At 35.0% G+C, this 13652-nt stretch overlaps 1 protein-coding gene across 16 annotated transcripts in view; it reads left to right on the top strand.

The window, feature by feature from the left end:
* VPS13B (vacuolar protein sorting 13 homolog B) overlaps positions 1–13652 on the top strand; it is a 490063-nt gene that overhangs the window by 214601 nt on the left and 261810 nt on the right. For 15 of the 16 annotated variants that reach the window (XR_012672287.1, XM_075141361.1, XM_075141359.1 and 12 more), the window contains one exon: positions 12239–12386. Coding sequence is in view for 15 of the 16 variants with exons in the window: in XM_075141361.1 (XP_074997462.1) it covers positions 12239–12386 (148 nt within the window). In the remaining variant the exon portion in view is untranslated. The remainder of the gene's footprint in view (positions 1–12238; positions 12387–13652) is intronic. The other variant, XM_075141353.1, reaches the window with a different exon arrangement.

Here is a 13652-nt window from a genome sequence, read left to right as displayed (position 1 = left end):
GTCTCAGTTATAAGTGGTCAATTATTAAGTGGCCCATATAAGAATCTTTTTATATTTGTCTCATAATTATAGAATACTATGAACATCAGGGAAGTTTCATACTGGGCCCTTGAAATGGGAGGATTAACATGATCTAATGTTTCTTGTGTGTTAATGACCTTGTTAGGTAGTAATTGTCAAACATTATTTTGAGTCCCGTTAAGCTCATTCTACACGAGCACCATCTGAAACACTTCAATGTGTGAATTGCTGCTTTATTGTTTTAATAACTTTACACTGTTTTTAAATGTGTTGAGTTATTCTTCATTCTTGCATCATACCTGGAGCAGCACAACATTTCCTGGTATACCTCTTTTTAAAAACAGATGATTTATTTACTTTTGAAATACTGTTATGTATCCTTCCAAAATGTAATTGAGCCTGGTTATTTCAAATGTTCATAAAAGTCTTTCATTAGCATTAATGTATATAATCAGCTGTTAGTCAATGCTTTCTCTTTTGATTGCCCTTTTATAGTGAGTGACTAGAAAGGTTTAGTGACTACATTAGGAAACTTATTTGTCCATGGGCTTGATCACCAGTGGCAAAATTTTAACCAAATTTTGATTAAGTATTATTTTGTAATTTGTGTCATTACCATATACAGCCTTTAAATTTTTTTGGTATCTATTTCTGATTAAAATTACTGTATCGCATTTCTAATGTTACTAGCATTTAGAGTTGCTTAGTCATTTGAAATTATTTTAAATGTGAATTTATAAACCTAACTGTTGACATCATACTAGTTTCACCATTAACGTAACTATGGTAATAGACTGCACACAATAATAAAAACTACAATGTTTGTAGTAGTTGTGAAGAAACTTTATATAAAAAGGAAACTATACCTGTATTAAACTATCCTTAACCAAAGACTTTTTATCTTTAGGTAATACCGTAATTATCCTAGGATAAGGATTCTGGTCAAAGTTATGGCCCTGTATATTACTTATCAGAAAAGGTTTAGCTTGTTACCATAGTCATAGAACAAAAATGCTCTGTACAACCTTCATAATTTTTGAACATTTAATGGAACAACTGTAAGACATGATGCTTTCAGGCAAGTGTTATGGTCAAAATGTTATTGATTGATAAAGTTCTTTTCTTCTTCTATTCTGTCAGTCTTATACAATTGCAACGGAAGAAAAGAAAATACATCACTTTAGAAGTTCCTTGTGTGATTCAGAGATCTTAAATGTTAAGATATTTTAAATTTTAATGTCTACTTAATACAATTTTTTGCTCTGTCATTTTGAGTAAGTCAAAATTGTGAGTTTTACCTGAAAACACAGAGTCAGAAAATCTTTCAGTACATTGGGTTCTGTGTACACATTCCATCTAGTAATAAAATTATGAGTTCAATAAGTTAAATCAAATTATTCATTTATTTGGGACCACAACTATAGCCATGTAAACTTCTGATTGCATACAGGATAGGGCTGGGATTGTTTGGCTCCCCACAGAGACAGGTATGCCTTTACATACTGGAACTTCTTCGGATTTGTTTGCCTTTTAACTATTACTCTGGGATTCCTAAGTTTATAATGCCGATTTGGTAGTACATATATTTTGTATCTTTACTGAAATACTCACTGTGTGTGTATTACAGTAATGTAACTGTGTTGGCGTCATTTTGTCTGAAAGCATGAAAAGTTAGAAATACCAGAACATACTTAACTTTGTAAGCTGAAATGGTATAGGACAGAAGTAAGCATAAAAGTAAATGCGTTTTTACAAAACATAAATTTTCAGTGATTTTTTCATAAAGCTATACTGTGTCTTCTTTAAGATCAATGTGATGAAGCCAGCAAGAAATTTAATTTTCTTTGGCCTTACGGAGTCTTTATTCAACTGGAACAGAACAATGAATGACTGCTGTGTTGGGATGTGGGGGTACACGCAGCCCAGGGAGGACTACCCCTTTTCATTTATTACTGTTAGACTATTGCTAAACCTACCTCTGTTTGCACCTTGCTTACCCAGCCACTAATAATTGTAGAACTAGTGTGATAGCTGAGGCCATTATGTTACTTGGTTTGTACAGATGTTACTTCTTTACTCTTTCTGCCCTCCTTTACCCAGTGTGTCTGTTTTGTGCAATTAGGTTATAAACTCTTCAACCGTGTTTATGTGGTATCTAGTACACTACGTCACATGTCCCGATGTGGTCTTAGATGGTGTCTGAAAAATGTGATGAATGATAAATGAGGATTTTAAGTCTGACCAAAAGAAGAGAGAAGCTATTTAAATGAAAAGTTACGTTTGGCTCAATGATCAGTGAATATAAACAGGTTCTTCATATATTTAGGCTAGAAGTAAAAGATTTTAAAATCTTGAGTATTAAGACTACAGTAAAGTTTTTTTGCTTCTATTACCATTAGAAGGAAATTTTCTAACGTGTTCCTATATGGAATTTTATGTCTTTAGGAACAATACGTATGACAACTGTTTGCAGGAGAAGGGGATTGGACTTAGTGTTTATCTAAAGAAAATGTTAGAATTTGGAAGTTCACTTAATGGACAACCCTTCTACATAAGTTATGTTTCTGTACAGTGTGCAAGTAACATACATCATTCTTCCTCACATTTATTATAAACTAACTTGGAAAAAAAAAGGAAAATTTGGAAATAGAGCTAGTCTTTAAGGCTTCTGCATAATTTTTAAAATACAATGGAATATTTGGTGCCAGGTGCTTTCAGTGAGCGGCATTGCAGCGTATTACCTTTTTGTTACAAAGTGACAGTGCATGCCAAAATGTGGCTGCTGTTACGTATTTGAATAATGATCTGTGTCGTTGCTGTTGTGGCTATATGGTCAGTGCTCTAGGGTAAATGGATTTAAATATAACTTGTTTTTCTCTATCCATTCTGAATTTCAACATGCATCTATAAGTTTTCCATTGTCCCCTTTGAAGCACAGAACCAACGAGAACGTGGCAGTCTAAAAATCCATGAGGCACACTCAGTGCTTGAACAAATCTGCATATTGCTTTTGAATTTCTCTCATGGCTACTAGAAATATGTGCTGTAGTTCTTAAGTTTCTTTGCTGAAGCGAAAGCGTTGTGTAAAATAAGCCTCTTCTGTATCTATAATCTTGACCATTATTGCCTCTTATCTAATTGGTGATATTGGACATAGGTCAGTATACTGCCATTCTGAGGGGCATAACTGAATTTTAATCATGAGTAGTAATGCTTCTTATAAAATTTGGTTTGGCAGAAATGAAATAACAAGTCTGTATATACAAAACACAAACAAGCACAGAGCTTTTGTTGCATGCTTTTGATGTCCTTATTTTAATATGGTTGTGCAAGTTTATAATTTGTAAATTTTCCCAGTAATAAGAGAGGAAACTACTGAAACAGTTTGTAGTAAGAAGTTCTGTTCTCTGTTTTATACTGTATGTTATAATGTGCAGCATGTTTTCTTTAAAAGGTGATACGGCAAAGCCAATGCTGCTTATGTTTATATTAGTCAGGAATAGAATTAACATCTGTCTTTGAACTGAACTTGAGGCAAACTCTTTAGTTTTCTTATGTGTGAAGTCTGCAAAATCCTGTTAGCTATTACAGTAAGTTGTACAAGGTCTTGTTCAATAAAGAGCCTGTTCCAGTGCTCAGTCACCCTCACAGTAAAAACATGTTTCTTTACGTTCAGAGGGAACCTCCTGTGTTTCAGTCTGTGTCCGTTGCCCCTGGTCCTGTCACTGGGCACCACTGGGAAGAGCCTGGCTCCATGTTCTTTGCACCCTCCCTTCAGGTATTTTTATACCTTGATGAGGTCCCCCGTGAGCCTTCTCTTCTTCTGAACAATCCCAGTGCTCTCAGCCTTTCCTCGTATGGAAGATCCTCTAGTCCCTTAATCATCTTTGTGGCCCTTTGCTGGACTCTCTCCAGTATGTCCATGTCTGTCTTGTACTGAGGAGTCCAGAACTAGACCCAGCACTGAGTAGAGTGGAAGGATCACCTCCCTTGACTTGCTGGCAATACTTTTTCTAGTGGAGCCCAGGATACCATTCACCTTCTTTGCATCAAGGGCACTTTGCTGGCTCGTGTTCAACCTCATGTCCATCAGGACCTTTCCTGCAAAGTTGCTTTCCAGCTGGGCAGCCCACAGTATATACTGGCGCATGACATTGTTCCTCCCCAGGTGCAGGACTTTGCACTTCTCATTGTTGAACTTCATGAGGTTCCTGTCAGCCCATTTCTCCAGACTGTCATGATCCCTCTGGATGGCAGCACGACCCTTTGACATATCAGCCACTCCTCCCATTAATGAAGATATTGAACAGGATTGGATCCATTGTTGACCCTTGGGGTACATTGCAACTTACTGGAGTCTAGCTAGACTTCATGCCACTGATCACCACCCTCTGGGCCCAGTCATTCAACCAGTTTTCAGTTCACCTCACTGTCTACTCATCCAGCACATACTTCATGAGCTTCTCTGTGAAGATCTTATGGGAGACAGTGTCAAAGGCCTTACTGAAGTCAAGGTAGACAATATCCACTGCTCTCCCTTCATCTACCAAGCCAGTCATTTCATCATAAAATGTTATCAAATTGGTCAAGAATGACTTTCACTTGGTGAAACTATACTGATTACTCCCAGTCACCTTCTTGTCCTTCATATGCCTGGAAGTGGTTTCCAGGATTAGTTGTTCCATCACCTTCCCAAGGATTGAGGTAAGGCTGACTGGCATGTAGTTTCCCGGGTCTTCCTTCTTGCCCTTCTTGAAGATAGAAGTGACATTTGCTTTCTTCCAGTCCTCAGGCACCTCTCCCAATTGCCATGATTGTTCAAAGAACATCGAAAGTGACCTTGTGATGACATCTGCCAGCTCTCTCAGCACTTGTGGGTGCATCCCATGAGCGCCCATGGATGCTTACATATGTCTAGTTTGCTTAAGTATTCCCTGACCTGATCCTCTTCCACTGAAGGTATGTCTTCCTTGCTCCATCCTTTCCCCCTGGTCTCTGGAAGCTGGGATTTACGGCTGGTCTTGCTATTAAAGACTGAGGTGAAGAAGGCATTCAGTACCTCAGCCTTTTCCAATAAGAAAAGAAGCTCATGAGTTTCCTGACTTGGTATCATTGTGTATTCCCATAAACAATGAAATATTTTAGCTGGCTCTTTTTTAGCTCTTTTGCCCTCCTGCTCCTTTCCTTTTCTAAACTCAGGTGAACACAAGAAGTTAGTTAACATTGCGTAATACTTATACAATTTATGAACATTTTTCAAAAATGTTTTCTGTTGATTTCATATCTGACAGCTCTGAATAATGTACAAACAGAAGAAAATACAGTTGATTAATGTCAGAAAAGGAAAAAAAAACACTGATTGGTAACAGGGACAGGAAGAGGTAAGGAAAAGATACTTGTTATCATGAGAGTATTTCCACCTCATCATCAGCTGATGATCTTTCCAGATAATCAGTGTAGCAAGTATTACATGCAGCTTTGTCTAGAAAAAGACACTATTGGTAAATCACCTTTCGTGTTTGGAGCACTGTACTGTGTGTACAGTGTGCAGTAATCAACACCAGAAACCTTTGCCAGCTGACGGGTTAAAATACAAAAAACCCAGAACACCCAAGACACAATATATGTTAAAGTGGTAGCAATTGTTGGAATTGATTTTGTTAAGTTATATTAGTTTATTCTTCAATAATACTGAGCTGAAATAACTTGAGTCTTGGTGCGGAGCAAGGAATAAACTTTATAAATCAAAGTACTGTAACTTAAAGTTCAAAACTTATTTTCAAAATCCTCAGTTTTTCACTTGTAAGCCAGAGACATCTCAGAGATTTTTTTTAATTCAGCACCTTCTGAACATCATGCCTATTAAGATACTTACACCAAATCGTTAGTTTAAAAGAACCACCATAACAACCAGAACTTGCTACTTAATGTATATGTTAAAAAAAAGTGAATTTGTTGTGCTATCTTGTGATAGTTCTAATGGTTAATGGATTGATTCTCCGCTTTTTAGTACTTAATATGGCAAGAATAAATTGAAAACTATACTTTTTGATTTTGCTCTCCTTTACCTCCAAAACTGAAGAATAGGTGAAAAGCATTCTGGAGAAAGTTATTCAATGGTAAATTTTTTTTGTACTGACATTTGGTCTGTTATACCTAAGAAATGGAAATACTAAGAAAGGTGTAAAGATATCAATATTTGTAAAGAATATTATGTTGGACACATGGGAAAATTTTTTGAACGTGAATGTTTTCCTCTTCAGCTCTACATTTTAAGAATTAATGCATTAAGAAGAAATTTGATAAAAATGTAATTATTCTGCTTTATATACAGTCCGTGTGACTGCTCAAAGGAAAATTAGTATGAGCCAGATACATTGCATCCCATCCATATGTTCCACATCAAAATCGCATATTTTACATTATCTCTGTGTTAAAAATAATCATATTTTTGGTTCCCTGAATTTGTTAGACTTTTATGAAATATGATTTTGTTACCACCATTTTTTTCAGTAACCGGTAATAATCCATGAAGTTGGAGCAGCAAATTCAAAAGACATCTTACATACCCTGCTTGATGATTGATGAACCTGTGCTAGATTTTAAGCAGGATTTAAACTGGCACAAGTTTAAAGTTTGAGTTGATTTTTTTTTTTAAATATTCTTGTGTGTGCCAGCCAAAATTGATGTTCATTTTTAAAAATTTTTAAAATACTTTAGTCTGTATGGATTGTTTTTGTAAAGCTGAGCTATATATGTAGCAGCAGTATATGTGTTAGTGTGGTATGTGCACCAGTTGCTTACTTGCTGCTTTTTAATAGTTCTTTAACACAGCACATCTATAATATATGCTTAAACCCCTTGTGTTTCTTTGGTCTGAAAGCCCTGTTGAAAAGATATGCTTTTTAATGCTTTATGAAAGGTTAATTTGAACAGATTTGGGAAAGATACCACTATAGAGAGCAACATCTTGTATGTATGCTGTTTACTGCTTGCTAACATTGCCTCCCTATTAAAAAACAAAATAAAGCTACATTTAGAGGCCTTGTTTCCAGTAATTTAATACTTTATTTTGACTATGTTTTTGAAGATTTTTCCAGATGTGGCTTGTTTTGTTTTTGTAAACCAGTGGTGTTTTTCGTATATTTACTCTCTTATAAAAGCTCATACTTAACTTTGCACAGTTAAATATTTAAAGAGTTTGTTTTCTTTGGTAAAAAAGCTTTAACTACACTTTGATGTGAGACAGTCAGGTATGTGATACTCTTTGCAGTGAGTATATATATGAGTGCATGTAACCTTTTTTTTTCTCAAATACACATTACTGTAAAGCCTTCATGGCTTGTCAATACTTCTTTTACTTTACCCATTTCTACAAGATAAAATGACTACTTTTAGTGAAGACTAAACTATCAAAATTGTGTACCTACACATATACGTAGATGTGCAATATAAATGTGTATGGCTGTATATTTCTGTCATTTTCTTTGGGTATTATCATAGGAATTTTACTGTGTTATAAAATCCTTTCACTGCTTTATGGAAAGTTCATTGTGAGCTGAGGATATTATCAACTCTTGATGGTACGCCTTGGGCAATTCTTCGTTCAGAGATCTGCACCAGAGGTCTCTCTGGAATGTTTGCCCAAGATGAAATAATTTTATCATCATGACTTGGTCAGTAGACTCATGTAGAACAATTCCTCTAATTTGATCTGGCTTAGGATGACTTTTTGAATATTGCAGATCTTCGTGTCTTTAAGAGCCAAAAACTTCTGATAATGAATGGCAATGAATGAATGACAATGTAAGGGTAAGTTTCAGTACCCAAACTTAAGATTTTTCCATGTTGTAGCAAAGTTGGCTGTTGAGGGTAGAGCTGTGTTGCCCTTCTTTAGTTCTAGTTTTTCTCTTCTACCTTGATAAATAACAGGAAAGGCTTTGATAAAAGAAGCGTGTTTCTACGGTAGACATAATTATCTTCTTGGTGTGCAAAGATTACTCAAATTATAAAAGGTTTTGATTTCTGATATTGCTTGCAGGCCAAAAGTACTGTGTTTATCCCTATCAGGATCTGTCACCTCTTACCCCAAGAAACGCAATTGTAGGAATGAAGTTGCTGCTTGCTTAAGGAACTAAAGCTACATGGGACTTGAACCTTATATCTTCTACTTTCAGAGGCCCCTTGAAACTGCTGGTAGAATGCTTTTATCAGTTGGTGAAAATGTGGGAGTTCTTGGCTGACATCAGTTCATGACATAAGTTTGGGAAAATTACAGCTAATTGGTGATTGGTCTTTCATCCCAGCAGAGCACTTTTCTGAGCATACCTGAAATTCCTACCTGAAGCAGTCACAGAATTTCATTTGAATTAGCAAGTTCATCTGCCAGGAAAGAAGGTGCTTTTGTGAACCCCAGGGGTTAGGCATGCCTAATCTTTCTAATTAGGAATTAATTTAATTTTAATTCATGTAATTTTATTAATTAATTTAATTTTAATTAGGAACTAAGCCTAATGCCTAGTTTTGTTTGAGCTCTTTGAAGCAATTTAGGTGTGTGCTTATATTATTAATCTCAGAAATCAAAACAATGAAACATAATTCTGTAGTCAAGCAGCGGTGGTGATTTCATGATAGTAGAATTTGTTGCAAGGTGGGCAAGGTAGATCCTCCTTGCTGTTGGAGCTCATTCTGGCACAGCTTGGACAGTCATGCAGCATAGGTAAATATTCTTCTCTGAGGCAGATAGTGATTGCATGACAATGATCTTAGATGTTCACAAAACACTATGTCTTGAGTAGAACTGCCATCTGTCCCTATTCCAAAGACTTCATTAATTTTCTTCCAGCTTGCTGGTTGCAAGCTACTGCACATGTAGACATCAGTCTGTGTGCACGCAGCATCCATTGTATGGGATAGCTGGGTTTGGTATCATTTCAAAGATGGCGACCCATGTCTGGGCTGTGGCCTATGAATTCAACATTTCACAAGCCAATGCTTCATTTTTCCTTTAGTAATAATATTTAAGTTCCTATCTTACAATGTTCTTTTGCCTTGGTTTGTCATCAGGGATGTGACTCTATAGGCATCCCTCAAATGAAAGTTACTCGTCTGCTCAGTTGGTCAAGTTTTCTTTAGAATGCACTTCTCATGTTCCCAGATCTACCTGCATCCTCTTCAGCCTCACACTCGTGAGAACTTATAATTCAGAAATAAAATATTTAATTACCAAAAATCCCAAGTAAAATGAACTATTAATTTATTCTACCTGGGGCAAACTTCCACTAGCCGTCTTTACAGGATATTTTAGCTTCAGTTAGTTGGCATATCTCCACATAAATCAGGAAGTACTTGGGGATTGGTATTTTTGGCAGGTTGGCTTTTAGCTATTATTGTTTTGTGCCTTTCACTGATTTTAGATCTTTATCATTTCCAAAGTCATGTTGACCGCACAGTATGAAGTAAAATAAAAAATATAATCTGTATCTGTTGATCCGTTTACATGCATAAATGACATATATGTATCTGTGTGTTTTGTGTATGCATACTTAACATGGTGTGTAATGTGTTAGATTGTGTCAATAAAATTTAAATTTGGAAAAGGATAGCTTTCCTGTAGTTTTCTAGCCACGGCCTAAAAAGTTAATTGTAATAATTATACTCAAAAAGTAGTAAATTTTCTTATTTTGAGTACCATGAATTATTATTAATCTAGTATTCAGTGTATAATAGCCACAAAACATTGCATTGATAAAACTGAGGTCAGTATTCTAGAACAGAATCTGATTTTGACTTTGTGTCAACAGAACAACCTCATATAATTGTTGCCATAGTTCCATAACTTTGTTAAATGTTCTTTTTTTATCTTCTTTATAACACTACCAATTAGTAACCATAAACCTTACATCCCAAGTAGGTGTGTTAAACTTTACTACATATTGCTTTATAGCTAGCTTTTTGGATTCTTGTGATGAAATGCTTGTATCACTTGCCTGCAATGTCTCCTTTCCCATCAGATTCATCTTCTTGTACAGCTGTGGGGCTCTTGTCATCTGCTATTTCCCAAGCCACAATTTCCTCATCAGTTTGTGGCTAAAACCCAAATCTTGATGATCCTTTTCCATCTAGTTCAATGTTGATCTTTCATCTTCTGCATTCTTTTAACCAGAAATCTTTTGCCAAAAACCTGACAAGATTGTACTGGACGTCATCAACAGCAACATCAGGCTTGATTTCAGTGAGCAAAGATGAAACAGCTGTTTCATTGTCCAGATCAGCACTCAAGCACTCAATATTTGGTCCTAATTTTTTCCAGCTTTGTCTGGCTGTGATAGCCTTGATGTTTTTCACTATATGACTAGTGGTGTAACTTATTATATTTTGCTGATCCATTTCTTCAGTGGTTCAGAAATAGATACTGCTTCTTCAGACAGTATTTCCATCCTATTGTCTTTTGTACTGTCTTGTATTGTCTGTGTTCATTCTTCAGAAACTCTTGCTTCACTTTGGCAAGTCAATGTTCTTGCAACGTCACATCCAGAATTACCAAATTATGGCTCAACAGAGCCATGGGAAAGCTGCAGATGGCTTTGCCTTATGAAAGGTTCTATCAGATAAACTGCTAAATTTTGAAAATAAGTGATGTAAAGTGTCTGATGGAAGTTTACAAAACTTCAGACTCGCTTTCTATATGGATGTGGGAAGTATTTCTGTGGTGTAAAACTTGTCTTTTCAAAGCTGATGGGTTTTTTTGTTGTTGTTACGGCTAGAGGACACCAAAGTGGCATGTTACTGTATTCCAGAACGACTTTTTAGTGCTTTTGGAGACAAAGCTGATGACTGTACATTCAGAGAAAAGAGGAGAGATGAGAGTTCTGTTTGTCATTGACATTAGTATTTTCCTATTAACTTTGCATACCACTGTATATATAAGTTAATTGTTTTCACTGGAGTAGGATTAAATAGTTGATTGTATTTCTTATTTTATTTTACTTTTATAATGGAAAATGGTGAAGGCGTTTGGAAGTCATTCTCCTTCAATTAAAGGATTTTTCTGTTTGTTTTGGGGTTTTGTATGTGTGCACGTGTTGCACACTGCTTGATTCAGTGATCTGTTTTCTATTGGAGAAAATTTACAAGCACATTGCCCGCCTCACACGAATTTGTTTCCCACAGAGATTCCTAATGCAACGTGTGAGGTTTCTCATTACTCAGCTATATGGATTACATTTTCGCTCCAATACCAACAAAATTAAATTACACAAAAATTGATTAAGATGCATGTAATGCTAATGTCTGATCTTTAGAAAAAACTTTTGTCGTCTTTAATGATAACCCTCTGCAATATCAGCGGTAGAAATATTCTGCTTTTGTCAACTGGGATACATCTACAATTTATGTAGCAGCTAATCCTACAGCAAAATGTCAACAGACAACTGTACAGCAAAATTGGGGATCCAATTTTTTTAATGATTTTGTCTTTTCTATCTCGTGTTAATAAAAAAATTAACAACAAAGCTAATAAACTCTATTCATTTGTGGACCTCCAGTTCCAGAACCCATGTGGATTAATACATGTCTCTCTTTTCTAATCTTAAAATAAGGATGCAATCCTTCAAACTAGATTTTAATGCCTTCAGTTTTGTTTAACAATGTCAGATTTTGAGCAGTTTGGCATTTATTGATATGCTTGAAAGACAGAACAATTCAAAATCAGTAGTGGTCAGAATTGAATTTTATATTTAAAATGTGAGGAACAAATATAATAACATATAAATAACAATGCATCTTTTCTTTCGAAGTTTAATGAAGTTGATAAATTTCTTTGCAAAACTTTGAGATTTTCATATCTGATTATAATTTTCCAGTTTCCATTAAACATTTAGATAATTATTTTGCTTTGGTGATCATTCAGGTTTATTCATGTGCATTTTGATTGGCTAACAAGCATGGTATTTTAAGTTAATAAATTATATTTCACTTTTTTTGTTATCATAGAGCTTTTTTTCAGACTAACAGGACTAAAATAAAGAATTACAAGTGCAAGTCTGAATGTAGTGTTTCATAATTTGTTTTCAATATATATGTGCTCCAATCATTGTTTCAAGTTGTCTTCTATACATTTCAAAATATGTAGCTTAAGACACGTTTCTCATGATGTCATAATTCAATATTAATGTGTTTTGGTTTTGTGTGGTTCACAAGGCACTTCTTTTTCTAGCAGTCTGTAGGAACTGTTCCACTTGTTGTGTCAGTAACTCGAAAAAAAGAGGATGAAGCATCAGTTGGAAGTGCACCTTTGGCAAGGCAGCAATCAAATCAAGCCTCTGAGTATGCCAGCAGTCCTGTCAAAACAAAAACAGTAACAGGTATGATCACTTAATTGAAACTAGCCATTCTGCCTTTGCAGCCTCCCTCAATAACATGCATCCATGATTGAACAGCATCAGCTGTGTAACTACTGTGGAACAACTTACAGTTTTAAAGAAATATGCTCCCAGAAAATTGCAACTTTTTTACTTAAAAATAATCAAACTTGCAGTTTTGAAATATATGTTTAATTTTCTTCTCATTTTCATTTAGGTACTATCTTTGGGTCCCTGATAGTTTCATGTAACACGTTTTCTAAAACGAGATGAAGGAGATGTGCTTTCAATAGAATATCTGCTACGTGCCTTGATATTTAATATTTTAGTCCATAATTTTATCAGACTTTATACACTGTGACTTATCTCTTTCATTTCAGTCGGTCTATTCACATTGCTTAAAGTCTGGCATGTATGGAAGTCAAGAGTTATGCATAAACAGTTAAAATTCACTGTTTTCAAAATCACTCTCCCATAGAAAATGCATTTGTTGGCATTTCTGTTTCTGGAGTTCAAGAAATTATTAAATTTAGGAATATTTGCTGGCTACTTAAGAGTGCTAAAGTTAAAGTTTGTTATCACTGATCGAGATGATATGGCTTTCTGGGATTTTCTAGGCTATATTTCTAGGCTATTATTCATATAGTACTGTCTGCAAGTAGTAAAGTAGCAGATGATCCAAAAAAAGTGACTATCCAGCTGAGATTTTTAGTAATCCTGAAATACACTGAACAAATTCTCTTTTCCTTTGCATTGATGTTTATTTCCAGATAATCATGAAGTACTGCAAGATGTTGCCTGCTGAAACTGAGATTACAATCTTGTACATTAGTGGTAGGGTTAAGTGTTATTTTGAGATTAAAAAGGACTAAAACCAGAAAATTTGTTTGCTGAATATTATGTGGGTTGCCATGTTATCATTGGTAGTAAAATATTAGATTCATTTCAAAGACTATTTTTTATTTCATTTATGAATATCCTTTATTTTTACCATTTATCCTTTTATTTTTACCATTAATTTATTAATTTCCTTTATTTTTGCCTGTAATGAAATGACTGTACTAAGTATATTCTTCTTTTAACTATATTTATCACCTGTTCTGCTATATCAACATCATAAATGATATGATTTGTTTCTTCTTGTCAATTCCACCTGTGCCTGTCAACAAAGCACAAAGGTATAATTCACTAGAGAAACTTCTGTAATTTTGAATATTTGATGTTCAAAACCAGCTATATGCATGAACAGATGCTAGATTAGTTTGTGTT

The sequence above is a fragment of the Calonectris borealis genome, chromosome 2 (assembly GCF_964195595.1).
Source record: "Calonectris borealis chromosome 2, bCalBor7.hap1.2, whole genome shotgun sequence".
NCBI classification, from domain to species: domain Eukaryota; kingdom Metazoa; phylum Chordata; class Aves; order Procellariiformes; family Procellariidae; genus Calonectris; species Calonectris borealis.
Note: the sequence above shows the minus strand (reverse complement) of the source record. Positions and strands in the feature narration are given on the sequence as shown.